The sequence below is a fragment of the Dasypus novemcinctus genome, chromosome 18, assembly GCF_030445035.2.
Source record: "Dasypus novemcinctus isolate mDasNov1 chromosome 18, mDasNov1.1.hap2, whole genome shotgun sequence".
Classification (NCBI taxonomy): Eukaryota; Metazoa; Chordata; class Mammalia; order Cingulata; family Dasypodidae; genus Dasypus; species Dasypus novemcinctus.
This window is the reverse complement of record NC_080690.1, coordinates 5,119,727-5,146,917: the sequence shown is the minus strand read 5'-3', so window position 1 is coordinate 5,146,917 and position 27,191 is coordinate 5,119,727. Positions and strand designations below refer to the sequence as shown.

At 44.7% G+C, this 27,191-nt stretch overlaps 1 protein-coding gene across 2 annotated transcripts in view; it reads right to left on the bottom strand.

Moving 5' to 3' along the window:
- The window catches only part of MBTPS1 (membrane bound transcription factor peptidase, site 1), a 58,957-nt gene extending 33,082 nt beyond the window's left edge, over nucleotides 1–25,875 (bottom strand). Inside the window, exons 1-9 of one of the 2 annotated variants that reach the window (XM_004470882.4) lie at nucleotides 25,289–25,875; nucleotides 12,898–13,377; nucleotides 11,927–12,184; nucleotides 8,089–8,292; nucleotides 5,863–5,973; nucleotides 5,312–5,421; nucleotides 3,775–3,891; nucleotides 3,176–3,243; nucleotides 52–154 (exon numbers count right to left, since the gene is read on the bottom strand). In XM_004470882.4, the coding sequence (XP_004470939.1) occupies nucleotides 52–154; nucleotides 3,176–3,243; nucleotides 3,775–3,891; nucleotides 5,312–5,421; nucleotides 5,863–5,973; nucleotides 8,089–8,292; nucleotides 11,927–12,184; nucleotides 12,898–13,066 (1,140 nt within the window). In that variant the 5' untranslated portion in view covers nucleotides 13,067–13,377; nucleotides 25,289–25,875. Of the gene's footprint in view, nucleotides 1–51; nucleotides 155–3,175; nucleotides 3,244–3,774; nucleotides 3,892–5,311; nucleotides 5,422–5,862; nucleotides 5,974–8,088; nucleotides 8,293–11,926; nucleotides 12,185–12,897; nucleotides 13,378–14,206; nucleotides 14,320–25,288 lie in introns of those variants that run through there. The other variant, XM_058279648.2, reaches the window with a different exon arrangement.
- Between the last annotated feature and the right edge of the window lie 1,316 nt (nucleotides 25,876–27,191).

Below are 27,191 nucleotides of genomic sequence, written 5' to 3'. Positions count from 1 at the left end.
CTTAAACAAACGACACCCCGTGGCATGTTAAACTAATAAAGAAAAGCTCACCCAGGTTGTCATTCCCCTAGAAGAAAAGCGGGCGATGTTATCTTCAAAGTCAATGCCTCCCACTCCAATCACATCCATTTGATCAGCAGGGTTATTCAGAGTGCTAAATGGAGGCACAGAAAAACAGGAAAAGAGAGAAGAAATCATGCAAAATGAGTAACTCAAATAAAGGCAACCAACACACAGAGAAACTTAAGACTCTATCTGGTTCCTTCTGCAGCTGTGGTGGACTGTTTTTTCTAGAAACACATCCTCCCAGCTGTCCTGTGAAAATGCCATGGCCCTGCCACCTTCGTGCTGTGCTCACAGGACTGTCTTCCACCTGGAACACTGGCCTTTCCCCGCTCCTCTCCAGCTTATCATCTTCTGGCCCCACTCCAAACTTACTCTTCCCCTCACTACTCCAGGGTCAAGGCTCTCCCTGTTCTCTAATCCCCATGACACTCAACACTCTCACGATGCATCACCTAATCACACATTCTCTTAGCACTTCAAGAGTTTCAAGTGCACTGCTGGGAAGGCTCTGTATTTGCCACTGCATCTGCCATGGTCAGGAGGGGAGACAGGGAGTGACGGGGCTGGGCCCTGAACAAACGTGAGAAAGGGGAGAAGCGGCTGGTGTGCATTTTTGTAGTGAGTTCCTCCCGGGAATGTGAGAACGGCTGTAATTATTCTGTAATATTGAGCTCCTTGGAGGAAAGACAAGGAATGGCAAGTAAAAACCATGCCATTCTCTTCAGTACCTCAAATGCACTGGATTTGCAAAAAAAAATTACTGTGAAATGAATAATGACAAAACTGTTTAAACTATAAAAGGCAAGTCAAGATGAAGCTGAACTATTTAAAAGTATGAAACAATAAGTTATGTAACTCATTTCTATCTGCATTTCTGAACCTTTCTATGATGGCTTTATGACCCAAAGACTGCACCCTTTGACAAATCGATAATGACACGTGATCCCAAGTGGCTTAACGGATATTAGAAGCAGGACGTCTGGTGCTTATTTTTTCAACCAACTATGCGGATCACACTGGGTCTAGACTGGCACTGCTTTCTTCACTCACTGGCCACCAACACACTACCAGGTTATCGTGCAGAAGCACCCACAAGTGTTTTTGCTTGGCCGATGTTGAAATTTTATCAATTAATTTCCATGAATTCAAGAAGCAAAAGCTAATACAGAAGTTGCTGAAAGAACTTCTCATTGAAGCTGACACAAAAAAATGCCACCTTCCTACCTTCTCCCTACCTGGCAATCCCTATAATCTTCAGTGTGCTGTGAAAGCATAAAAGTAAGGGAAAGCATTAAGATGAACGGACCTCTGGAGAAAGCCAGCTGGGTCTCGCTGGCACCATAAAGCTTCAGAGGACCAAGCGTGCAGGACCCAGAGAAAAAGCCCTGTCCTGGGGCCCCGTGGGGGTGGACACATTGTTTCCCGAGCTGCTGTGATAGTGGGATTGTGTCCCCTCAAAAAGATCCAGTTAAGTCCTCGCCCCAATAGCTCAGAACAGGACCTTATTTGGAAATACGGTGTTACTGACGGAATGAGTCAAGACGGGTCACCCTGGGGTAGGGCCCTTCACCCAATAGGACCCATGTCCTTAGAGGAAGGAAAGAGACCCCCCAGGGAGAAGGCCATGCAAAGACAGAGGCAGAGACTGGAATGGTGCAGGCACGAGCTCAGGGTGGCCTGCGATGGACAGAAGCTGAAGAGGGAAAGGAGCTTCCCCGAGAGCTACCAGGAAGAGCAGGGCCCTGCTGACACGCTGGTGTGGGACTCCTGGCCTCCAGAGCTGTGAAATGAGTCTGGGGCACTCTGTCACAGCAGCCCCCTGAAAAGGAGACAGGTGCTGCCAGTGCAAGGCCAGCGGGGACGGGCTAAGTGCTTGAAGCACGTCACTCCTGTGGAGAGCACGAAGGGCAGCTGCGCTGATGCCCCAGCAGTAAAGTGGTCACCACCGGCCGGGCTGCGATAACCTCATGCAGGACACGGGGCTGGCACCAGGGGCATAAAAGGCATGCTGGTGACAGGGCCTTTCCCTCCACGGATTTCTCCTCCCATACACTATCCACCAACAACTCCCTGATCAGAAGCTATGAGAAGTCCAACGGGCCAGAAATGGCACAGGAGTCAGAAGGGAGACTGGCTGAGCGATAGAGTAGTCAGAAGAGCAGGTGAATGAGCTGATCACCACAATGGGAAGATGAGAAAGAAAGGCACACCAGGAAGACCAACGACAGGAGCAGGCATCTGGAGATGGAAACACACAGCTTGCTACAGAGAGACCGAGGAGGAGATGAGATCTGAGGAAGACGTGCACGGGCCAGTGGAAGACCAAGCGGAAGCAAGAGGTTCAGGCTAGCAGAGGGACTGGCAAACTACAGCCCGCGGGCCACACCTAGCCCACCCGCTTTCGCAACTCATTCATTTACTTGTCATCTGCGGTGTTCAAACACTGAACTGAGTAGTGGCAACACAGACCCTATGGCCCACAGAGCTGAAGCTACTTACACACCCACTCTGGGCTGGAATCTGGAGGACCTTGAAAACCAAGAAATATTTGGATTTGACCTATTAGGCAGTAAGGAGCCAGTGAATACCCTTAAGCAAGAAAACCGCGAAAAAGTATACTTTAACAGTAGAAACGCAAGGGCAAAAAGGAAAATTGGGATCTCTGACCCAAAGAAAATTAACTATGAGTCGAGGAAAGATGTTTTGTGCCTGATGAGCTTTAACATCCACACCTTTTCCATGTTCACACACGGTGGGTCTCAATAAATACCGTGGGAGCCATTCACCTCTCAACAGGTTTAGTTTCCCCATTGATGATGGGGAAAAAAATAATTAAAAAAGAAACTTTAAGCCTCTAACTTACTATGTCGGGCAAAGTAACCAAAAAATTCAAAAACAGGTTCAGGCTTGAGTCAGTAACCACTAAAGCTGACTGCTAGGTGCTTGGGAATTCCTTATATATTCTCTTTATTTTAAATATAGTGAAAATTTCAGGAACATAGTTTTACACAGACAGGCTTATATAGCTACACAGGCAGAAAGACAACAATTCTTCAGTTGTTTCAAGAAATGCCACCTTTGAAGGTCAGGCTGCTGCAGGGCTACTTACCCATAAAGAGGCCCGTCGTTGCCGATTGCAGAGACCATGATGACGCTGTTTGCTGTTAACTCCCACACCTACCAAGTCAGAGAGCACTTACTCAGGAAATCACACTGCTTTTAAACAATACACATGTGTCCCAAAAAACTATTTCTAGAAACAGTCCTAAAAAATAATCGAGGGGAGGGACAGGGCAGGGAGTGCCTCCTCCAGGGAAGGGAAGACGGCAAGTCGGGACCGTGGACACATTTGGTAACTGACAGGCTCAGAGAAGGCCGACGCCAGAACACTGGCCCATGCACTGTGCAAGCCGGGACACTGGCCTCCCAGGCAGCTTCAGGAAACCAGGCTGTGTGCTCAGATAAGAAGGAATCAACAAGGCACTGTGGGCTGCAATAAATCCGTCCTTCTGCCGCATCTAACCCACTGGATTTATGACATGCCAGTCCCAGGGCTCGGGTCAGTAACATCTGCCCCACGAAGCTGGGACGCTGGAGTGGGAAGCCCCCAGCCTAGCAGAAACACAGCTCTCCAGGTCAGCGTCCCAAGAGCAGGAGCCACCCTCAGACCCTCAGAGCACAACGTTCCCACCTGGTGGCGCGACCCACCTTGTCAACAAAGGGGTGGTCCATGAAGTCGGGCCCGCCGATGCTGAGGTTCAGCACGTCGATCTTCCTCAGGATGGCATAGTTGAAGGCGTCCAGGAACCAAGACGTGTAGGATACCTGGCCAACATTAAACCACGCTGTCAGCAGTACAGCCGAAGGCTCACGGGGCGACCACACAGGGCCCACAGTTAAGGGCATACACAGACTCTTAGCGTCAAGACTGTCTAACATTTTTGGACTAACAAATTGCAGAAATAAATTCCAAGTACAGATAATGCTCTGAAATGTAAACTGCTGTGCCAGAAATTGCAAGTCCAGGGCTAGAGTCAAAGGTGAGGGGGCTGTCCCAAGGGCGGTCGACCCTTCCAGTCTGACTGTGCAGCTCTTTCTCTTAAAGGGAACCTTCCCTGAGGGAACCCCAAGTCCCCCAGTGTCCCTATTATAAAAGAATCCATCCTAAGACAATTCTAGTGAGTGGAGTGTTTCTAAATCGTCTTGTGCATTTGCCTAGCACACTAAAGGATAAATGGCATTGATTTTTAAAGATCTTTATTTCATAGGATTATTTCCCTGATGTTCACATTCTCCTGGTTTCCTTATAGAAGTTAAATTCCTTCATCTATTACCATTTAGTTGCTTTTTAAAATCCAGAAATGTATGGTGTAAAACATAATTAGTCTCACAATGAAGAATTACTTTTTTTTTTTAGTCCAGTAAAAAGAATTTATTTGGAAAATGGGGGAAAGAATAGAGCTTGCTGAGAAATGGGAGAGAAAGAAATACACACCAAGATTTTGTTCCTCTGGGCAGAGAGAGCCAGAATTACTTATTAAAAGGCTTAAAAACAGAAGTGTACATATTTACATTTGCTTGTAAATCAAAAGAAATCCTTGGAGGAAATGGCCTAATAAATTAATAATACCATGAGAGACGAGGCGAAGCAGACCAAGAACCTTCTGGCCGGAGGACAGGGTGGGGAGACTGACTGCTGTACTGCCTTTTGATCTTTTTGAACGATACATTACTTATTAAAAAATTAAACTTTAAAAATAAATAAATGGTAGGACCTTCCCTCTTTTTTATCAACAGCCTCCAAATGGAGAGCAGGAAGAAGAAAGCTCTTAAGCGCACACACCAAACATAATGCTCGGTGCTAGGGACGCATAAATAAAACCGCCCCTTCCCTTGGCAGTTGCAATTCAATGGAGGAAGAAACTAGGGAAACATGCAATTATCATCTCGTGTAGAAAGCACAAGTGTGCCCAAGCCATGGTGGTGCAGAGCCTTAGGCAGGCCTGAGGTCAAACAGAAACAGAGCAGTGTCTCTGGGGTCAGGGTGGGCGGAGGAAGGCAGAGGAGGACAAAGGGCAAGGTGCACAGAAGGGAGAGGGATGAGACCACAGGGCACGGGGGGTACCAGAGGCAGCCAGGATGGCTCACCTGCACTGCTTTCACACACGTCAATGATTTCAGTGCTGTTACTTTTTACATTTCCTTATCGATTCTTCCAAAGTCTCCGAGATCTTAAAACACTTACCTGGTTGTTGGTGAAGACCCTGAAAATGTGGAGTTCTGCGTCTGGAGCAAATCCTTGGCATTCCCTCATGCTGGCTATGACTCCTGCCACGAATGTGCCGTGACCCAACCCTGTGGCCCACAAGGGAAAAAAAATCATAAAACATAGATGACGATGTAAGCCAAAATGAAATATCTCAACTCATCAATGCAATACAGACTTTCTTCTCAGAGTCCTGATGGAGACTCTGCCGATTCTCTCCTGCCTGCACTCAGAGGTTCTTGAGGCCCAGCCACCCCCGCTTCCTTCCCTCACCAGGCACCCCTCACTCTCCTCAAACACTATTTCCAGGCATCCTCCAAGGAACTTAGAAACATTGCTGCCATAACAAACGGCCACAAGAGCATGGGTTTGTCTGAATAATTGCTGTACATATTTAATCATTAGCACGCACAGAAAATACACTCTGAATGGATAAGCTCAGAGGATGGCAGTGATACAATCAGTCAAAACACAAGGTCCGTCTGTGATGAGAGAATGCATCATCATGCCCCCGCCGTGCTGCAACCTACCGTCATCCAGCGTTCTCTCGTTGGTCCAGTTGGTTCTCTCCTTCACGTTTTTGAAGTGGGGATGCTTCTCGCTCAGCCCAGTGTCAAACACAGCAACTCTGACATTAGCACCTTATCCCGTAAGAACAAAAACAATCACATTTGGAGCAATCACCTTTTGAGATTTTTGTCTATACAATAAATTCCTCCTTGGGATTCACTAGGAAGGACGTGTCAGAGAATGCCAAAGCCAGCCCAGAACAGAACTCAGGCCAGACACTCAGCTCCTAGGAGGGATGTCCCAGGATGCCTCAGCAGCCAGTTGGCCAAGACTTGAAGCAGAGGGGGGGAGTAACCACTGTTAACTGCTAAACAAAAACCCACCCGGGAAGCGGACTTGGCCCAGTAGATAGGGTGTCCGTCTACCAAATGGGAAGTCCACCCGTCAAACCCCAGGGGCCTCCTTGACCTGTATGGAGCTGGCCTACACACAGTGCTGATGCGCACATGGAGTGCTGTGCCATGCAGCGGTGCCCCCGCGTAGGGGAACCCCACATGCAAGGAGTGCGCCCCGTAAGGAAAGCCGCCCAGTGCGAAAGAAAGTTCAACCTGCCCAAGAAAGGCACTGCACACATGGAGAGCTGACACAACAAAAACAGATTCTCGTGCCACTGACAACAACAGAAACGAACAAAAGAACAACACACAGCAAATGGACACAGAGAACAGACAAATGGGGCGGGGGGGGGGGGGGAGGGAATTTAAAAAAAAAAAAAAAGAAAACCCACCCAGATGCCCCTCCCTTCTCACCGATGTACAGGAATGGAACTGCCCCCTCTCAAGCCTAGAGTCCCACCAGGCTACAGTGTACCACTATGACTGATTTGCCCCTTTGGGCACCTTCTGGCAATTTCCTCCAGGTCTTCACCCCCCACCTCCTTGGAGAGGCCCTACGGGGTGAAAAGCTCCCACAAAGGACAAATCTAAGAAGGGCGTCATACCCGAGGAAAGAGGAAACCATTCCCACTCCTGCAAAGGCCTGTGATTTCCTGACTGACACTCAGTAAGAAACTCTGCCAAGAGGGCCATCAACAACATGCAGGTACAATCCCATTTTAAGGAAAACCACCATAATGTGCACTTTTCTACAAGAATGAGTCTATTTTGGATACTAACCCAAAGCCACCTGCACCAAAGTGAAATACAATTTCTTCTGTCAGATCAAAAAATTCTAAAAAAACAAGGTAGTTTTATTATTTAGCAGCGAACTGACAAAGAAAGGCATATCTGTGTGGTAAGAGAGGTGTGTTGAAGCATCAATATTATGTTAAATAATTATACTAAAGTAACAGTCAAAATGTATTGCTTACTTTTGGAAAATGAATACATAAAATTGGGAACCATTTGGTTTTTGAAATAAAAAGTGCTTTTCTGAGGATTAGAGAATTGTGAAGAAGTTCTCATGTGAAAAGAAAGATAAAAACAAGACGATCATTTTAATAAAATGATCAGGCAATTTGAAGAGCAAGGGCTAAGGAAATCCAAGGGGTCAGAGCCTAGATATCCAGGAGATAAAGGTGAGGAGACCTAGCCACACTGGGACACACTGGCAACCAGGACTGGCTTGCATTTAAAAGCCAGGGTACAAGCCTTCACATTAGTTAAAACAGGAATTTTCTGCCATGATGAATCACTAAGGGGGGAAAAAGTCTTTTTGGTTCTGAGTTTATGTCATGTGACATGGTCATTAGTATTGTTTCCTATCCTGAAACAAACGATCAGCAAATAAGATAGCCAATTACTTAGTCATTCTGAGTATATGGCACTGAACTAGAGGGATAAATTAATTTTCATCAAATTGCCCACATCAGGGTAACCATCCTGTTCAAAGTGAATTATTTTCCTGAGAAAGAAATCACAGAAGTTTGCTGGACTTACAGCCAGCTCTGGCTCTGGCTGTGAGCAGTGGCATGTGGATTCACGTATGTGGTAGCAGGAGGGAAATCCTTGGTCACCTCCCTCTCCTGGCCCCAAAAACAATAAACAAATGATGAAGAGATTAAAAAATTAGGCAAGCCACATACACAGATGCCCAGACTAAAAGGAGACAAAGATAAGAAGCGGTTGACTACATCAATTCCACAAATATTTACCATGACAAGATGCACAAGGTCTCACGGCTTCAGTGCTAAGCACCTCAGATGCTTGCCCCAAGCCCCTCGCTGCTTCCAGGCCAACAGCACCCACCTGTATATCCCATCTGCCAGAGCGCGTCCGCCTGCAGAGTCTGGGCGACCTGCCGCGGGATGGCTCTCAGCAACCGCCGACTGGAGTGTCTCCCCGTAGCGTGCCAGAACCCAGAGCCCAGGGAGAGGCTGGCTCTTCGAAGGGGACGTGAGGATTGCCATTTCTGGCTCCATCTGGTTTCATTACAGGGTGCTATGGGATCGGCTAGATCCGAGGAAGGGAAAAAGAGGAAACACATTTACACCAAACTATATTCCTGATGAAGAAAACCACCTGAACACAGAAATGATTCCCTTTTGAAAGCCTGTTTGAAGGACAGTGAAATTCTCTCCCTTTTCTAGAAAGACTTTTTCCAGTGGTAATTATAGGATATTAATTAGCTATCACATATTTTCCAAATAGTTCTTAACCTGGGGTGCTCTAACCAATGTGAGGCAGAGAAGGAGTGATAAAATAATTTTTAAAGAAAAAAAGCCAACTGTGATAATAAAACTAAAAAAACAAAATTGACATTTTCATCAGCAACTTGTTCTCACTGAACTAGAGAAGGAAAAGAAAAAAGCTGGAGAAAACAACCCCAAGCTTATAGCACTAGAGGGACACAAAAAAGCCAGGTCACTCCATTCAACATACTTCTGGCCCAACATCAAAGGGACCTTTCTCCAATCTTACATTGATCAATGGCCTTCATATGCTCATCTACGAGAATGTCACCTTTCCAAGAGGAAAAGAACTACAAAGTGGCACAGGGGGCTTTGGAGAGGGTGACAGAACAAGTCTCTATCTTTATCCTCTTGGTACAGACACAACTATGTATTCTGTCAAAACTCACCAAACTGTACACGAACTTTACTGTCTGTAAATTATACCTTGATTTTAAAAACAGGAAAAAGGGAAACGGACTTTGGCCCAGTGGTTAGGGCGTCCGTCTACCACATGGGAGGTCCACGGTTCAAACCCCGGGCCTCCTTGACCCGTGTGGAGCTGGCCCATGCGCAGTGCTGATGCGCGCAAGGAGTGCCGTGCCACACAGGGGTGTCCCCTGCGTAGGGGAGCCCCACGCGCAAGGAATGCACCCGTAAGGAGAGCCACCCAGCGCGAAGGAGGGAGGAGCCTGCAGAGGAATGGCGCCGCCCACACTTCCCGTGCCCCTGACGACAACAGAAGCGGACAAAGAAACAAGACGCAGCAAAAAGACACAGAGAACAGACAACCGGGGGAGGGGAGGGGAATTAAATAAATAAAAATAAATCTTAAAAAAAAAAAAAAAAAAAAAACGGGAAAAAGGCAAAAGAAATATCCCAAGGGTTTTCCCTTTACCTTCCAAACTCCATGCTATAATGAAGAACAAATCCTATTTCAAATCAATTTTAAGATGAGCCAATCTTTAATACTCTGAAGTTGTTTCTAATGCAAATTGCTCTAATTTTTACTCCAGCCTTCCCATGAAGTATGGGAGGCTGGGAGAATATATACTCAAGTCAACTCTATGAAGTAGTAATTTACAGAGTCCAGCTGAACTGTTCATCTCTGTTGACTGTGCTGATTAGGTCAACAGCAGGGAAAGTCTTGGAGGCACTAACTGTAAAACAATATTTAGAACAAGGGAGGGGTCTGTTCTTCACCTCAAACAGATCAGACTACACTTGGAGCACTGAATTCAGCGGTAAGCATCATACTTTATGAGCAATTTAGAGAAATGAAGAGGTTCAAAGGAAAGCGAATACAATGGTGGGGGGACTGGAAACCCTGCTATATGAGTAAACACTCAAGCAACTGGAGATTTTTATTAGCCTGGAGAAAAGAGACTGTCAAGCGGAACACACACAGACATATGAAAGGCAGATATCTTCACAATACCTTCCAATGTGGTCTTGTCGAAAATAGGTTAGCTGTGGTGCAGCCCACTGGATAATGCCAGCAGTGCATGGGATCCAGAGGGAGTGGGTTTCAGCCCAAAACAAAGCAAAATTTTCTAACACTAAGAGTCACAGAAACAGCATTTAACGTCTATTTACAACACCCTAAAAACTCTGCTAAACAATATACACATTTCACTTTATCTTCAAAAGAACCTTATGATGCAGGCAGTATTATCTCCATTTTATTGGTGAGAAAATTGAAGTTATAGAGGAAAAGCTGCCTACCACTCAAGATCACCGCTACCTTGTCTTGTCAGGAAGTAACAAGTCCTAAGGAATGTCAAGCAGAGCGTAAGACAACCACAATGGGTGTGATGAAGTGATGAAGGGAATTCCAATATTGAGATTCTGATTCCTGAGCTAAAATTAGGCATGTTCATGTTTTTAAAAATATTCTAGAGCTCTTTAAGGTAAAAAATAAAATAAAATAAATATAAAACACCGATGCAGCAACAAGGACTCTGAAGAAGACAGGTATCTGAATTCTTCGGCTGACCCAAGAAGTCACACTATACAGATGATTTAACCTCCTCCCATATGTGCTTTCTAAAAAATTCAGCAAAACCTCAGAGGCCTCATACATGACAGAGAGAGGAAGAAGAGGGAAGCAGACTGGGCCCAACGGATAGAGAGCCCACCTACCACATGGGAGGTCCACGGTTCAAACCCCGGGCCTCCCTGACCTGTGTGGAGCTGGCCCATGTGCAGTGCTGATGTGCGCAAGGAGTGCCCTGCCACGCAGGGGTGTCCCCACATAGGGGAGCCCCATGCGCACGGAGTGCCGTGCCACGCAGAGGTGTCCCCCGCATAGGGGACCCCCTCCATGCAAGGAGTGCGCCCCTGTAAGGAGAGCTGCCCAGGGAGAAAGAAAGTGCAGCCTTACCAGGAATGGCGCTGCACACATGGAGAGCTGACACAGCAAGATGATGCAACAACAACAAAAAAGAAACACAGATTCCCAGTGCCGCTGATAAGGATAGAAGCTGTCACAGAAGAACACACAGCAAATGGACACAGAGAGCAGACAACTGGGGAGGGGGTTGGGGGAGAGTGAAGAGAATAAATAAAAAATAAACCTTTAAAAAAAAAAGAGAGGAAGAAGAACCAAACTATTTCCTTTCCTTCCAATGAAAGAAATGACAGTAAACAATACTAAAACTAGCAATTTTTTGTCTTGGATTATGCAAGAGGGAAAAAAGTTTTCTTTGGTAATACATATACTTTGGAAAGTAGTATATAATAAATACTCAATTTATTATCTGAGCATAAACTTTATCTTGACAAGCCCAGGTTGTAATGAAATAGGAAGGAATAAGCTCTCCAGCTGATGAAGGAATCTTCACATTCCTCCATCCTCACACCTGTTCAGCTGACGGTTTAACTGTGCACAGCTGAGCCATCATCCTGAGCATTCATGAGGCTCTGGGAAAAACAAAAGGAAATCCAAGGAAAAGATGTTTTGTGAAACTGCCTTAAAAGATAAAACATAGACTGCCAGAAGCAAAATGAAAGTAAAGAGGAAACTCAATAAGATAACTGTTCTTCAAAGTGCAAAGAAGAACCTTGCCCTAAAAAAGTCTGAAGGCTCTGAAATTAACTGGAGTGAAAAGCAATTCCAAAAAAAAAGAGAAGATAGCACTATCATCCTCTACTGCAAACCCTCAGATTTATTTTCTTCCGACAGAGCATGAAGCCTTACTTAAAACAATATATTCTTGCCAAGAAAATACAACAGGTGAAACGAAATGAAGAGATACGGGTGTTCACTGTACTATTTTCCAATTATTCTGCAAGGGTAATATTTTACAAAATAAGGAGTTGGGGATAGATTGGGAATTTGTGTGAATATGAACATCTTCTCTCCAATTCAAAGTGAAACTGAAGTGAGGGAGATTCACTGGCAATCAAATACTCACATTCAGCATACTTGAGGGAACGTAAGACTTTCCTTTGGGGGGTCACTCGTTTGATGTTTGGATGGTCTTCCAGCGTCAGCAGCCCAGCTTTCTGTTTTTCTTTTATCTGAATCACCTCAAAATCACTAGGGTAGTCACTGGATGGATTGTTTCGAGGAATAATTTTCCAATTGTCTATTTCACTACTCTTCAGGGCACTTGAAATGAATGAATTTCTAGCTTTGGCTGTAAAGTATCCAGTGAAAGCCACAATATATTCTGAAATCAATAGCCAGAAATACAAATAAGAATTTATGTACATGTAACACAGATTATACTATATCCACTCCAAAATCTCAGAGTGAAAAGACAATTATGTATCTTAAAACCCAAATTAAAAAAACAAACAAACAAAAAACCCAAAAAGGCTACTTTTAAATGCCATGGGCAGTAGTTTGCAGAGCTTTGCCTTAAAATGACCTGTAGAGATGCCCCTGTCACAGAATACATCATTCAAAATCAGATACATGTGCTATTTTAAATAAAACAAAGATTACAGGAGTTTGTACAACAAAAACATTTCTGTGAGCTTTTCAAATAGGAAAAAGGAATTCAGAGAAGTCAATCATCAGTTTTTAGTGTAAACAATGACAACTTCCTGGAGTGATTACATGAGACTATTTATTTAGTCACACTGGGTCACTGGACCTCCAGAACATAAATATTCCTACCTCCGACGCCCCTACCCTCCCCACCCACAAGGGCATCTGTTCCTGGAAGTGTTAGGTAAATAATCCAGAGTATCAATTTCCTTTTTCTCCCCAAGCTAACTACGTCGGGACACAAAAAAACTTGTTATGTGTTCTTTCCCCATCTGAAAGTTATAGTTTAAATTTTACAAAAGGGGTATGTCCTTTGGCAAAAGCTAATGTTTAAAGTAAACTAGGGGGAGCGGGCAGGGGAGGGGGGTCCTCACATTAAAATAATATTACCATATTCCACAACTGTGGAAGAGAATTCCACCTTCAAAGTCAGGTGGGAACAGCCAGGGCACGGGGTCTTTTCGAAAGGTTTCTTTTCCAGTCTGTCACCCAGATGTCTCTTCCCAGAGAGCAAAACAACGAGCAGAGGCAGCCAGATGTTGACAAGCTTCATGGTCATCCGTGAATATGGTCATAAAATCACAAATTCAAATCACACTTTCTGCTTCCTTATCAGTTAATTTTTGCTTCTGCGAAAAGCTGAAGCATTACTGATCAGCCATCTTACAGTCTTGTCCAATGTAAATAAAAGTTGAATTTCATGGCCTTTTGTGGTTTGGCCTGAAAGAGGCTTTCATTTCTTTCTTCGCTTCTTCTCCATTTTGGATATTAAGGCTTCACTCACTGGCTGAGACTACTGAGTCCTACACTCCATTTGACCACGAAACCAAAGTCCAACGGGGGACGATCGACCCGTCTGTAAGGCAATTTCTGAAACCAAACACAGCACACTCAGAAACGAGCAGCACTCGGACATACTCAGGTATGATTTACTTACATTCACGATGTAAGTAAGAAGACCAAAAAGATACAGCATTATAAGGCAAATGAATGTGTGATACAACCATGAAACTTTTTATCTCACTTTATTTATTTAGTTGTTCCTTGTCTCTTTCAGAGGAAAGAGTTTGAGGGCAGCTTCAAAAGCAAAAAAGAATCAAATAAACGAGGAAAATGGATAAAATGAAGGATACCAAAATAGCACCAGGAAAAGCAAGCACCTGGGGCCTAAGCATCCTGGCAGTCAAAGAGAAGAAAGACGCACGACACCAGAGTCTGATTAGCAGTTGCTTGTATTTCAGATTTCATAATTGCCAGTCATTTGCACTTCTTCATCTCCAGGGCATTTTCACAATTATCACTTTAATTTCCTACAAATTACACCAATTTTTCAGGCAAAACCTTGATAAACATCCTTACTTTCTGTTGCCTAATATCTAAGAACAAACTAATTTCCATACAAGTCATGTATTTAGCACCCTTCTTGAAATGTTAAATACATTGTGCTTTAAAATGATCTCAAATTACACCTTTTCTTAATTTGAAATATTTTCTGCCAGGTGTATGAAAAGTAAACAGAAGGGTTTTTCCTGTGATTCAATTTATGTTACCTGAAGCCTCAAGCTTAAAGAACGTAACCTGCTGATATAAAGCCAGATTAAACCTTTACTGGAAGTAAAAACAGGAAAGGACATTTTGTGCTAAAAGAAAACATTATCTGATTATAAAATTACACATGGGCAGACATCTTTCAAAATACCTGTATGGAAGGAAAACCACCTTTCTTGATGTTGAAAAGGAACAGCGGTTAAGACGTGATGCTGTGGCAGGCACAGAGGGTCAGCTACTGATCCCAACTGAGACTAACAACCCACTGGGGGGAGGGGGGCGAGAGGAAACAAGACAGGCCTGCCACTGCTAATTGCTGGAAAACAGAAACGTTTACGACAAGAAGTTGGCCTCCTCTCAAGAAAGGTGGGTCACTGTGTGAAATCCATTCTCTGTCAAAATCTGGTGCTTTATATTAACGAGATGCTTTCGCTTTCTTGGCAACTACCCATGTAAGCTTCTCTATGCAGAAAAACAGTGATAAAGACTAAGGACTAACGAGTCTAAAGAATTTTTCAGAGTTTTTAAAGTGTAATAATTAGGACTTCCATTACTGTACTAACAAATGATTCTGAAAAGCAAGCCGATCTCTAGAAGTGGAACTGGAACTGGAGACTAAATTAAGGTTGGTGGAATGGAACTCAGCACATGCAGATGAAAATTTAAAAGTTACTTTCCTATCAACATGAAGAACAAGGAGAATATCAACCACAAGAACAAAGAAAGAGAAAACAGCCCCAAAGAGAAAGCACAGAGAAGGCGCAGAGGACACACAAAGTCACCCCAACGTATTTACAGTAATCCGCTCAGGAGTGAGCCCCCGCTTTTCCTGATATGCTTGATACTTCCAGACAGGGGGTATCCGAGAATGTGATTACATGAAGCATATACCTAGCTTACTTCAAGTATTACTGGTCAAGGAAGAGAAGGCTAATCACCAGTGATAACCGTCCTCATGTTATATTAGAGGAAATCATATTCAAAAACTGAAACAGATCCCTGACTTAATTAAGGCAATTTTAAAAGTACAAATGAACAAAAATTTCTCTTAAAACTCTTCTGCCTCAAGCTAAAGAATCTGTGGCTCATCTGAGCTACATACAACACAAATATTAGTGAGCAATAATAGCAAGCAAATCTCAGACCTAACTAAATTAGACCAACTTTAATTAAACCTGCTCCAAAATAACTCACTCACAAGTAAGGCAGTGCATGTAGAACGCAGCCTGCCGATGCTGTAAGCCCGGGGAGAAGCCTTACTTTAAGGGAAAGAGAATAGAGAGGGGGTAAGTGGGGGATTTATTTTAAAAGGAAAATGATGCCCACAATAATCAGTTCACCCCAAATTAAAAACCGTGTCAGATTTTAAGGTTTTGGGGCACCAGGACACTGAGAAGGCAGTCTCCTAAGACAGCGTGCTCTAGTTGGTGTGTGGGTGCAGTCACCCAAGGGTATGGAGCGCTCACCAAGCGTCAGCCCGCACCAGGCTCTGGCAGGCACAGGCGCAGCTCAAGGTGCAGGCTGCAGAGGAGGCTGCCACAAACGCAGGTGCCTCGACGACAGGCTGGCAAGGAAGGGGCCAAATGGACAGCAGGAACAGCGGCCCAAGGAAGAGCCCTGAGTCGTGGGAAGGCTCCTGGGGGCTCTGTAGGAGGTCTGGAGGACAGAGATTGAGACATGCAGTTGATTCTGCGCAGAGCACCCCACAGACCAGGGCAGCAAGGGCCAAGCATGGAGAGCAGCCAGCAGGAGGGGGCCGCGAGGTGCCAGGAGGAAAGGCTGCTAGGCAGAAAGCAGGACAGGACGCAGAACGAGGGGCAGGCAGAGCATCTCACACGGGGGGAGTTAGCTGCCAAGCTCCTTCCTTCACTCTCCCATGCTTTTCCTCAGCAACTCCTAAAGGCTAGGCACTAGGGACAGAGCAAGGAACAAAACAGGAGCAGGGCAGAAATGTCTGCCCTCGGGGAGGAAAGGTGGAAGATGAGGGGAGAGCATAGGGGGAGACAGGCCACGGGGCCTTGTCAGTTGGAAAAAGGGCTTCATCTTCTGGAGTGGGAAGGGAAGATGGAGAGCAGCACAAGCCGACCTACATTTTAACTCATCACTCCAGCTTGTGTGCGGAGGGCGGCAGGGGACCACAGGAGGGCTCCGGGGTACAACAACCCAGGGAGAGACGACAGAGGCTTGGACCAGGGCAGTGCAGTGATGGTACGAGGCGGTCAACTTGGGCTTATAAAGGCAGAGTTGACAACGTGCTGACAAACCAGATTGGGAGCCAGGAGGGGAAGGCGTGTGCAAGCAAGAAGTCAAGGACAACACCAAACTTTGTTGCCCAAACAACTGCAAGTATGGAATCTGCCTTAACTGACCTGGAGAGAATCTGGTTTGGGAAGCATTATCAGGGGCTGAGTTTTGAGTATGTTAAATTTAAGACGAGAGAAGTGGAATGTATGGCTTAGGTCAGGCTCTGAGGAGGAAAAAGGAAAAGAGGTAAAAAGAAAACCAGTCAATGGAAAAGAATTTCCATGAGGAAGGGTGGCCAATTGTGCTAAATAATTATAGAGGAGTAAAAGAGACCCCCAGATTAGTTAATGAAAGGGCACCAGCTGACCTCTTTCAAAAAAGACTACACTGGAGAGCATGAGCCTGGCTGCAGGCTGCACCTTCAGATGCCCTGCTCTAGTCACCCACATGGACAGGGGAAGAAGACGGCCTCAGGGAAAAAAGACTCATGGGAATAAATGATGGCACAGGGAGAAGCCTCCCTGTTTTGTTTGGATATGGATGCCCTAATGATATTCTTAAAAGGTAGACTAAAATCTGGGTTCCAAGGCGTTCAAAAAACACTTTACCGTTTTGGAGGGCCGGAGTCCAGCACAGGTCTCGGTGGTCTAAAACCAAGGTGCCGGCAGGGCTACATCTCTTCTCCTTGCCCTTTTCCAGTTTCTAGAGGCCACCTACACTGAACTATGGCTTGTAAAATCTGTGACAACTGATCCTGAGGTTTCCCAATCCTAGAAGAAAAGGCTTCAAAATACAAATTCCCTTTGAGGAAAACATAAGCAACACATGGGAGCTAGAGGCTTGGGAAACAGCCCGGCCACTGGTCGGTGATGCCTGCCACCTACCAGTCAGCTCTGTGCTCTGGGGCCTGCTGGCTACCCCACTGACTCGTCTACATCTCACTCTCCAGGGCCAAACCCTTTCATTCGCCTCCGTGGTTCTCCTACAGGATGTGAACCTGGTGAGCATTTTCCCTGTGCAGGCTCGCCACCTAGAGGCAAGCAGGTAAGCAGCAAGCTAGAGAGAGTGCACGTGTGGGGAAAAAAGTACTTTTCAAAACCAGTTCTTACTTCTCCTTTTCTTCTTAGAATAATTAAACTGAGGCCAAGATGACAGGTGATCAGGTGCCACAGGGGCCTGGTCCGGGTGTTGGAGTCTAAGTAGGGTGAGGAGGGAGGAGATGTCTGGAGAGGGGTACAAGAACCTGAGTGGGTGTCGAAGGCACCACAAAGGCGACGGTGTGATGATGACAGTGATAACAGAGGAAAACTAGCAGCAGGGGCGAACTTATGTGATCAAATGAGCAAATATGTGAAGGATAATGAAGCCAGGTTTCTCACTGCCAGAGAGGAGAATTACAAATCTGAAAAGGGAAATAAGACTGAATGAATTGTGGGGTATCAGATGAAAACTGGAAGCAGTGGTGTGAACTCAAAGGTTTCAATATATAGATGGAGAAATAAATATATGCAAATTTATGTATGTATATGCACATGCATATATATGTATGCATACAAGCATAGATATATACACACACACAGCTACATTTCCCAGCTGTGTCTCTTAGCCAACAGGTAAGAACAAAGAGAGCCTGGACTCCTCAGGAATTGGGAATAAAATATGGACTAGAATGGTCTTACCCATATTCTGTTACAGAATTCTTGTGACTCTAGCAATGGAAGAAACTAAACCACTGATGTGGAGACAGTGACCACAGGAGTTGCTGAAGGCAGGGAGAAGGAAAAGAAGGTGTGATGTGGGGGTATTTTCAGGACTTCGAGTTGTCCTGAATGATATTGCAGGAACAGATGCAGGGCATTATAAATCCTGTCGTAACCCACTGAATGGACTGGAAGAAAGTGAACAACAGTGTAAACTATAATCCATGCTGTGCAGCAGTGCTCCGAAATGTATTCACCAATTGCAATGAATGTGCCACACTAATGAAAGACGTTGTTGATATGGGAAAAGTGGAGGGTATGGGGGGGCATATGGGAACCTTTTATATTTTTTAATATAACATTTTGTGTGATCTATGTATCTTTTAAAAAGAAATTAAAAATACATTTTAAAAATAAAGAGCCTGGACCATCTTGTGCCAGAAGGTAAAGAGGTGTTCTAAGAATGATGGGGATGTGTCAAAGGACACAGAGGACAGCAGGGAGGGGCTCCCACTGGCCAAATGTGGGACAATCTGACCATCAAAATAAATAATGAAAGTAACAGATCCTGACTCACTGAATAAAACAGGAAACCTTGAGTCCATACTGATAAATTATAAAATAAACTGAAGGCTGGAAGAAAAATGGGGTTATTTACGTAGTCTCAAAATGCCTCCCAACAAAATTCTTAATTACAAAGGGAAAAAGATAACTTTACAGGGGAGAAGCGTATCAACTTCAGAATGTCATACAGATGCACCAAGAAGAACACGGCATCTTGTCTGAGAGACTCCGGCCCAAGATGCACAACTTGAATTGCATGGCAATGAAAAGCCAGACAGATCCAAATTTGGAAACATTCTAACAAAATAACGGCCTAGAATCTTCAAAAGTATCAAGGTAATAAAAGTCAAGGAATGATTGAGAGAACTTTGCAGATGGAAGGAGACCAAAGAGACATGACATTGAAATGTAACTCATGATCCTGGACTGCACTGACCTGCTATAAAGGACATTACTGGAACAACCAGCGAAATGTGAATGGAGCCTGCCAGGAGATTACGTGGTAGTGAGGTATCAATGCTCCTTTCCTGATTTTGAAGGCTATTCTTTGATTATATAGGAATGGTTGAGGGAAGAAAAGGTTTTGTAAGCTCATGTAACTTTTCTCTTAGGTTAAGACCATTTCCAAAAACAGCAAAAAAAAAAAAAAAAAGTTTTATATTTAGCCTTAGTTGCCAGGAATGCACTTGCAAGGGGAAAGGGAGACTAAAAAAAATTTTAAGTGGTGGTGGGGGGAATCATGTCTCTTTTATTAGACTTAGTCTGTGCATAAACAAGACCATATACTATATCTAACAGACTTATATACATCAATTGTATAGAATGATATCTCCACAGACAGAACTGATCTAATCAAGGTGAAACTGAACTATACCTCATTCTAAGGAATTCACAGAATTACTGATAAGATAACATGGTCAAGTAAATTTTTGCTAAAATGAACTCCAGTGTTTCTGTGATTTATAACATAAAAATAAGTAAGTTTCATGTTTAAGAATTCAGCAAGTTCAAAAAAATGAGTACTCTCAGACACTGCTGGGAAATGTAAAAAATTATATCCTTTTAGAGCAGCAATTAGCCAATACATAATTAAAATCTTCAAAACTTTTTTGTTTAATCTTCAAAACTTTTGATCTATATACACAGCAAATCTAGTAATAACAGCAAACACTACCACTTACTGAACCTTTCTCATCGGCAGGCACTATTTCAAAGTAATTTGCACATATTTATGCCCCTAAGCCTCACAATAACCTATAACTAGCCCCATTTTCAGAAGAGAAAGACTTTTGATCTCGAGCAGCTGAGCCTGTTGCTTGGGGCTGCACAGCCAGAGAAAGGTTAAGCTGGGTGGGAATGCAGGGGGTCTGGCCACACACTTAAGACAGAGGTTATAGTGACTTTTTTTTAATCTCCTCTAGGAATTTATCCCCAAAAAAGTGAGAATCTCAAAGCATACAAAGATTTACATCCAATGATGAGAACTGCAAGATTATAAATGGGAAAAAGCAGAGAGAATCTAAATGTGTAAAAACAGGGGACTGGCTAACCAAATTACGGTTCATTCATGCTATGGAATGCTATGCAGCAATTTCAAGCTATGGTCCTGTGGTGGTCTGAACAGTGCCATCCCCAAAGATGTCCCCATCCTAATCCCAGAATCTTTGGGAAGGTCCCCTTGTATGGCCAAAGGTACCTGGCAGGTGTGATTAAGTTAAGAATTCTGGGTGAGGCGTTTACCCTGGATGAGGCTGTAATTATCCAATGTCAACACCACAAAACTCCTTATCAGAGGCAGGCAGTAGGAGATGGAAGGACAGACACACAGGGCCGGTGTGATGTAAGAAAGGGGTCAGGAGCCAAGGAAATGGGCAGCCTCTAGAAGCTGAAAAAGAAGACCTGGAGACGGATTATCCAGAGAGCTTCCAGAAGGAATCAGCCCTGTGGACACCTTGGCTTTAGCCCAGTGAGACTGATTTTGGACTTCTGATCTCAAGACCTGTAAGACAATAAATCCATGTTATTTAGACCACTAAATTTGTGGTAGTTTGTAAGAACAGCAACAAATTACCCAAAGAACATACTTTCCAAAGAATACTTAAGAATATAGGGAAACGCTAATGAAAGAGGAAAAAAAGCAATTCATGTAGTTTTATCCAAATTCTTATTTTTTTTAAAATGTGACTATGTGCATAGTGAAAAAATAACACTGAAGGTATATGCCAAAACGTTAATAGTGGTCCTACTTTTTAAATGGTATGATTGCAGGTAGTTATTTTCTTCTTTATCCTATTTTAAAAACATGTTTTTAAAATAAATTTTAAAGAAAAAATCATATTTTCTGGTAAGACAATGACACAGAATCAAAATATGTTCAAGAATTCATTTTATTGGGAAACGGACTTTGGCCCAGTGGTTAGGGCGTCCGTCTACCATATGGGAGGTCCGCGGTTCAAACCCCGGGCCTCCTCGACCCGTGTGGAGCTGGCCATGCGCAGTGCTGGTGCGCGCAAGGAGTGCCGTGCCACGCAGGGGTGTCCCCCGCGTGGGGGAGCCCCACGCGCAAGGAGTGCGCCCGTGAGGAAAGCCGCCCAGCGTGAAAAGAAAGAGCAGCCTGCCCAGGAATGGCGCCGCCCACACTTCCCGTGCCACTGACGACAACAGAAGCGGACAAAGAAACAAAAGCAGACAAAGAAACAAGACGCAACAAATAGACACCAAGAACAGACAACCAGGGGAGGGGGGGAAATTAAATAAATAAATAAATCTTTAAAAAAAAAAAAAAAGAATTCATTTTATTTGTACACATAGCAGAGCTTAAAAAGGACACAGAGAGCAGACAACTGGGGGGGGAAGGGAGAGAAATAAATAAAAATTTAAAAATCTTAAAAAAAAAAAAAAAGGATCTATTTCCAATGAGTTATTTTCAAAAATCTACAGCTAGCCTAAGGAAAGAATACCCTTTGAAAACATTAAGTTTTTAGGCAGTTCATTCTGAAAAAGCTTATCTTTTGAAGTATCACTTATTCACAGGGCCTGGTTAGGGCTGTTACCAGATCTGCTAAATGTGTACTGGATTTAATTTCTATAAATTCTTTATGAAGACGACCTGGTTATCTGTTCATAAAAAGGTATAGCCCTAAAAGATTATTTCTAGAACTACAGATCTCTTTAGTAGGGTTACACCTCTAATACAGGTCTAAATTTTTTATTTGGGGAGGGCGTGTTCGGAGTTTGAACCTGGGACCTCATGTGTGGGAGGCCAGCACTCAACCACCGAGCTACATGGCTCCCCAAGGATTACGGTTTGTTGTTGTCCTCGTTAGGAGATGGGGCAGGGATGACTGAATACAGCACTTCATACATGGGAAGCAGGCTCAAACCACTGAGGTACACCTGCTCCCCCAGGTGTAACTATGTGACATCAAATACTAAATGGAAAAAGCACAGTTCCAGTAATGTATACCAGGAATAAAATTTAATGAAATATATGTGAAAGAGGGAGACGAAGGAGAGGAAATCTACTACTTGGGCAAGCAATCCATATGTCTAGCTGACAGTTACTATTTCTTGCCAACTCTGAGATTCTTACAATTTGCATAAAAAAGAATATCACTAAGATGATAATTCTAGGTATAACAATATAGCTGAACTTATTCCTTTGAAAATAATTAAAGAACACAACTCAGGTAGGAAGAAATGACATATCACCTGATAAACGTCTAATTATGCAGATATGCTTTACTTCTTAATAAACTATTTTATCAAAATAGCTCTAGAAAAGACTCTGAATTTCATGTTTGGGCCACAAAGAGGGGCTGTAAAATATCACTTTCGTAACTAATTGCATACTCGGCTCTAACACCATTGTTTGATAGGCTGTCACGTAAGCAGTGCCAGACCACACTACCTTAAAATAAAGATGCACTCTTAACAGGGGTTCTTAACCATTTTTGTTCCATGAACCCCCTTGTCAGTCAGGTGAAAACTACAGACCCCTTACTAAGTCCACACTATACTGTGTATTATCTAATAAACATATCACTCTCGCACCAACACATCCCCATAAGAATTTTTTTTAAATTTCAATTCAAGCTCACAGGCCCCTGGTTAAGAACCCCTGCTCTTAAACCTAAATGAGCCATTTCTTCGTGAACATTCTATCAGTAGACCTTGTACAAAACCCCACAAATTATCCCGCCCGAAGAGTCAATAGTACCAAGGCTGAGAAACCCTGGTCTAGATGGCCTTTTACCAAACCTATTAATTCACATATGCTGTTCCTCTCCTTTCATTCTTCTCTTATTCAAGCCACCTGAGGACTCCAGAGTCAGTACCTTCTTCACAATTTGTTTTCTTAGGCGGAAAAGAACTTGTCAAGACGAATAAATCTAGTTAACAGATTCTGCAGCACTTCCAAACTGATTAGGCCAAGATGAAGGGGAAATCCACTCAGTAAGTCTCTTTTTACCATCTCCTTAACCTGCCTCAGACAAAACACTGAAAGAGAACGAGTTTCAACCCTCACTCTCTTACCCAAATATCAAGTACAAGGTCTTATACACATGGCCCTCCAGTCTTAGTATTTCAGATAACTCAGGGCTTGAGTGGTCAAGGGTTCTAATAAAATGGAACCATGCTCTTCACTCCCTCCAGATGGAAATCTCACAAAAAGAACCCATTTACTCAGTGGCTGAGCAACTGCTTTGCATGTAGGAAGTCCCAGATTCCATCCCGGGTACCTCCTAAAGAAACAAGGCAAACAAACAAAAAAACACTAATGGAGTAAGGTGCATAAGGTGCATTTGCCCCAGCCTTCTAATTACAGGTGGCATTTACTGTGTCTGCCATCTAAATAAAACTGCAGCTAGTAAGTACTGTCCGCCCCCAGTGATAGAAAATGGAATCCAAGAACATGTGAACTTGAAGGGAATGCTAAAAATCTCTCAACTAGATGAGTTCTCACTTGATCCATGGAACCTCATGTACTTCAAAGGCTCTGCAAGCACGGAACAGAACTTTTCTTTTTACAAAGATATGCGAACTCTGGGTTATTGGGGATGCTGGGTTACTGGAGATACCTAATGGGGCCAACCCAGGTCACCACTCCCAACCCCAGTCAACAGCTCTGTCATCTCTGTATCATACATGGGGCATAAAACAAAAGTGTATTTATGAATGGATAGACAAAACGTGGTATACCCAAACAACTGAATAGTATTCGGCCATAGAAACAAATGGAGGATGCACTGATTCATGCCAACAACACTGATAAACCTGGAAAACATGCTCAGTGAAAGAAGCCAGTCACACACATTATTCTATCCATATGAAATATTCACAAAAGGCAAGATTTAGAGAGTCAGAAACTAGATTCATGGTTGCCTGGGAATGAGAATGGGTGCTAATTACGAATACGCACTGGGGATCTTTTTGGGGTGATGCAATTATTCTAAAAGTGGATTGCGGTGATAACTGCACAACTCTGTAAGACTACTAAAAAATTACTGAATAGTAAACTTAAAACAGATGAATTTTATGCTATAAATTTTAGAGTAAAGCTCTTACACAAAAAAGACAATTAAAAAAATGCGGGGCTGGAGGGAATCACTGCTCTCTCGAAGTCCATCATTTTTATACAAGCACAAACTGAGACCTAGAAGTAAGAGACAGTTAATTACTAGTATAGTTAAGACTATTAAGAGCCCGTTTCCAGGATTCAACACTTAGGTCTTATGGCATGCTCATTTGGAAGTTATCATGCAGAATCTAAAGTAAACGCACATATTTAATTCAGCTTGTGTAAATCAATAGGTCAAGATTCTCAGGGGCACAACCCAAAAGAAGGTTGGGTAGATGCTCTCTAACAGTCGTAAAATGGTACAAGCATGACACTGCAAAGCAAGATAAGAAAATCTACAGGTTTAAAAGACATCCTGGCCCTGAAAGTGACACAAAAAGTGTCACGGGTCCATGTTGCCCACAGTTTTTTTTTAAAACCATAGTTTTAAAAATCACCGGAGCAAAGTGTACAAACTGAGATATGGCAAAGACAAACGCCCTGTCCTATGGCAATGAACTATGCTACCAGGAACTGAAGTCAATTCAAGTCTAAGAGCATTTCCTCCCTGGGTGCATACCTGGAATTCTGTGTTACGTCTGGAAGCTCAGCACCAGAGTTGGGCATATTACTTCACTAAGGTGAGGTTTACTTCACATGAGGAAAACGTTCAAATGGAACAATCTACCAAACTGTGCAAACACCTGGAAAGCGCCAGGCAGGATACAAAGCTGTAAGGCATGGCAGGGTCTGGGGAGAGGGAGAATGAAGGGACCGTCCCGCTCGACACGACAACGTACTGTACTTCGTGGTTAGAAACGCCTACTTCGAGAGTGTACAAGCTCCCGTAGTTAGAAAAGGCCATCTTTAATACATGACCCCAAATGCCCCCAAACCTGTGCGCCCAGCTGCTTCCTGCACCTCGACATCCTGGCCACGCGGGGCTGCCCTGTCGCAGTGCAGTGCCCAGGTCCCGCGGCGCTTCCGCGGCCGCCGAGCTGGAGGCCCCCGACCCGGCCCGGACCCGCGCGGACCCCCGCCCCCGCCTCGCCTCCCGCGCGTCCTCGGGGCCTCGGGTGCGGCCGGGACACCTGAGGGCCCGCGGCGGCCGTGGCCGCGGCGGACGGGCCGGGGGAGCCCCGAGCGTCGTGCGCGGCCGACGTACCTGCGGCCGCCCTAAGCTCCGGCCCCGGGGGCCCGGGACATCGGAGGTTCCGCTGCTAACACGCCTCGGCTCGCCATTCGGGGCTGTTTACTCCCAACTCTCGCGAGACTGAGCGGCCGGGGCGGGGACACCGAGAGTGCCCGCCCCTCTGCCGGCCCGGCGTGCGCCGCGCGCCCCGGGGTCTGCGTGCGTGCTCCCGGTGCCGGGAGAATGGGCGGAAGTCTCGCGACATCTGAGAGTCGGGGGCCCGATGATAGGCAGCGCGAGACGGAGCGCCTGGGCGGTTCCGGTCTTCGGCCCGGGGTTCCCGAGGCCCGAGTTCGCGAAAGGCCCCCTTTTCCGCCCGGAGCTTGCCAGCACTGGACCCTCACTCCTACTCCTGCGGGGCACCGTGGGGTCCACAGTCCAGCGCCAGGCCGCGCCCCTTCTTCCCGCCCTTGGGCAGCCGAGGGTCCCAGCCCTCGCTTAATGGCACCGCCTAGACACCTACTCTGGGGATCTGTGTCCTCGTCGCCCTCTACCCGGGGACTTCCCAGGTGCCCGGGCCAAGCGCTAGTTCACTGCTTCCTCCCCATCCTCCCCTCCCCGCTGCGCAGAGGCGGAGCGGCTGCCCAGTGCGACTCCCACCCACGAGCCAGACTTTGTCCCGCAAATCCCACCTGCTAGATCTCAACCCTTCCCCGCTCTGACCTGTTTAGGGAAGGCCCGAGAGCAAACGTCAGCCGTCTGGGATACCTGTGCCTTGAGAAACGGAGAATTTTGATGGCTCTTGTTTATGTGTTGAGCTCTCTGAAAGCTTTGCGTCCCCCAAAGTGTCTGGGAGACATAAATACGAGGATGGCAGATTGTTTCTAGTGGCATTGGGCACAAATGAGTGACCGAAAGCCTTTTTAGGTGTTGCTCACGAACAGTGATACTCAAAACTATCTTGTCTGAACTTTCCATAGCACCACATTAATGGTGAATTTCGCCAACAGGACAAGAAGTCACAGCACTTTATTTCTTCCCTTTAACATTATTTAACCAAAGTGATTTAATACAGTGGATGGAGAATCCCAAAGTATCACATCCCACTTCAGGAACTAACTAGAATTGTGATCTTGTGGTCTAGTTGTTTAACCTCTTTGTACCTCAGTTTCTCTCCTGAAAAATGGAAACAGTATTATCAACATCAGAGGTGAAGATTAAATGAAAAACTCATCAAGTATCTGCCCGGTGTACCTCTTCAATAAAGGGTGGTGGCTGGTATCCAGATCAGCCCACCTCAGATTCTTGAGTCCTTTCCCCCATTCTGAAATGGCATCTGCTTTTATGAACTTTCAGAGAATTCTTGACTCTTTTGCATTTGTAACTACTCCAAGTTAAGAATTCTGCTGCCTCCACATAATGGACTTGAACTTAAAACGGTGTTGTCCTGACCTGGGGTATATTAATTTTGGTCAGAGTTCCTTTAACAGTCCTTTAGTCACCACCCAATAGAATACCTAGCCTGGCCAGTAGGCACTATTAGGAACTGGGCAGTAAATATACTTGTCCTGTGATAGTGAGGCCCCAGAGCAGGGGAGAGGTTAGGGCTGTTAACCCCTGAGAATGCCTAGAAATTGAAAGAAGTAGCTTGGAGGTAGACCAAGGAAGATGGAGAGCTACAGGATCCTGGTCGACTGGTTTTCTACCAAACCAGGTTCTAAAATAACTTCCTAAACCTACTGCTTCAAGAATATAATAGAGCATTTGTGATTGCATGGGAAAGTAAATATTTCTTTAAAACTAAATGTTATTTGAAAAAGTAACAGCCAAGCCATTAATGAGACGGAGACAGACAGATGGGCTGGTTTTAGAAGAAACAGAATGTCAAAACTGAGGCCACAGCACCTAAACCCCTGGTTCCCAGATGTGACAAGAT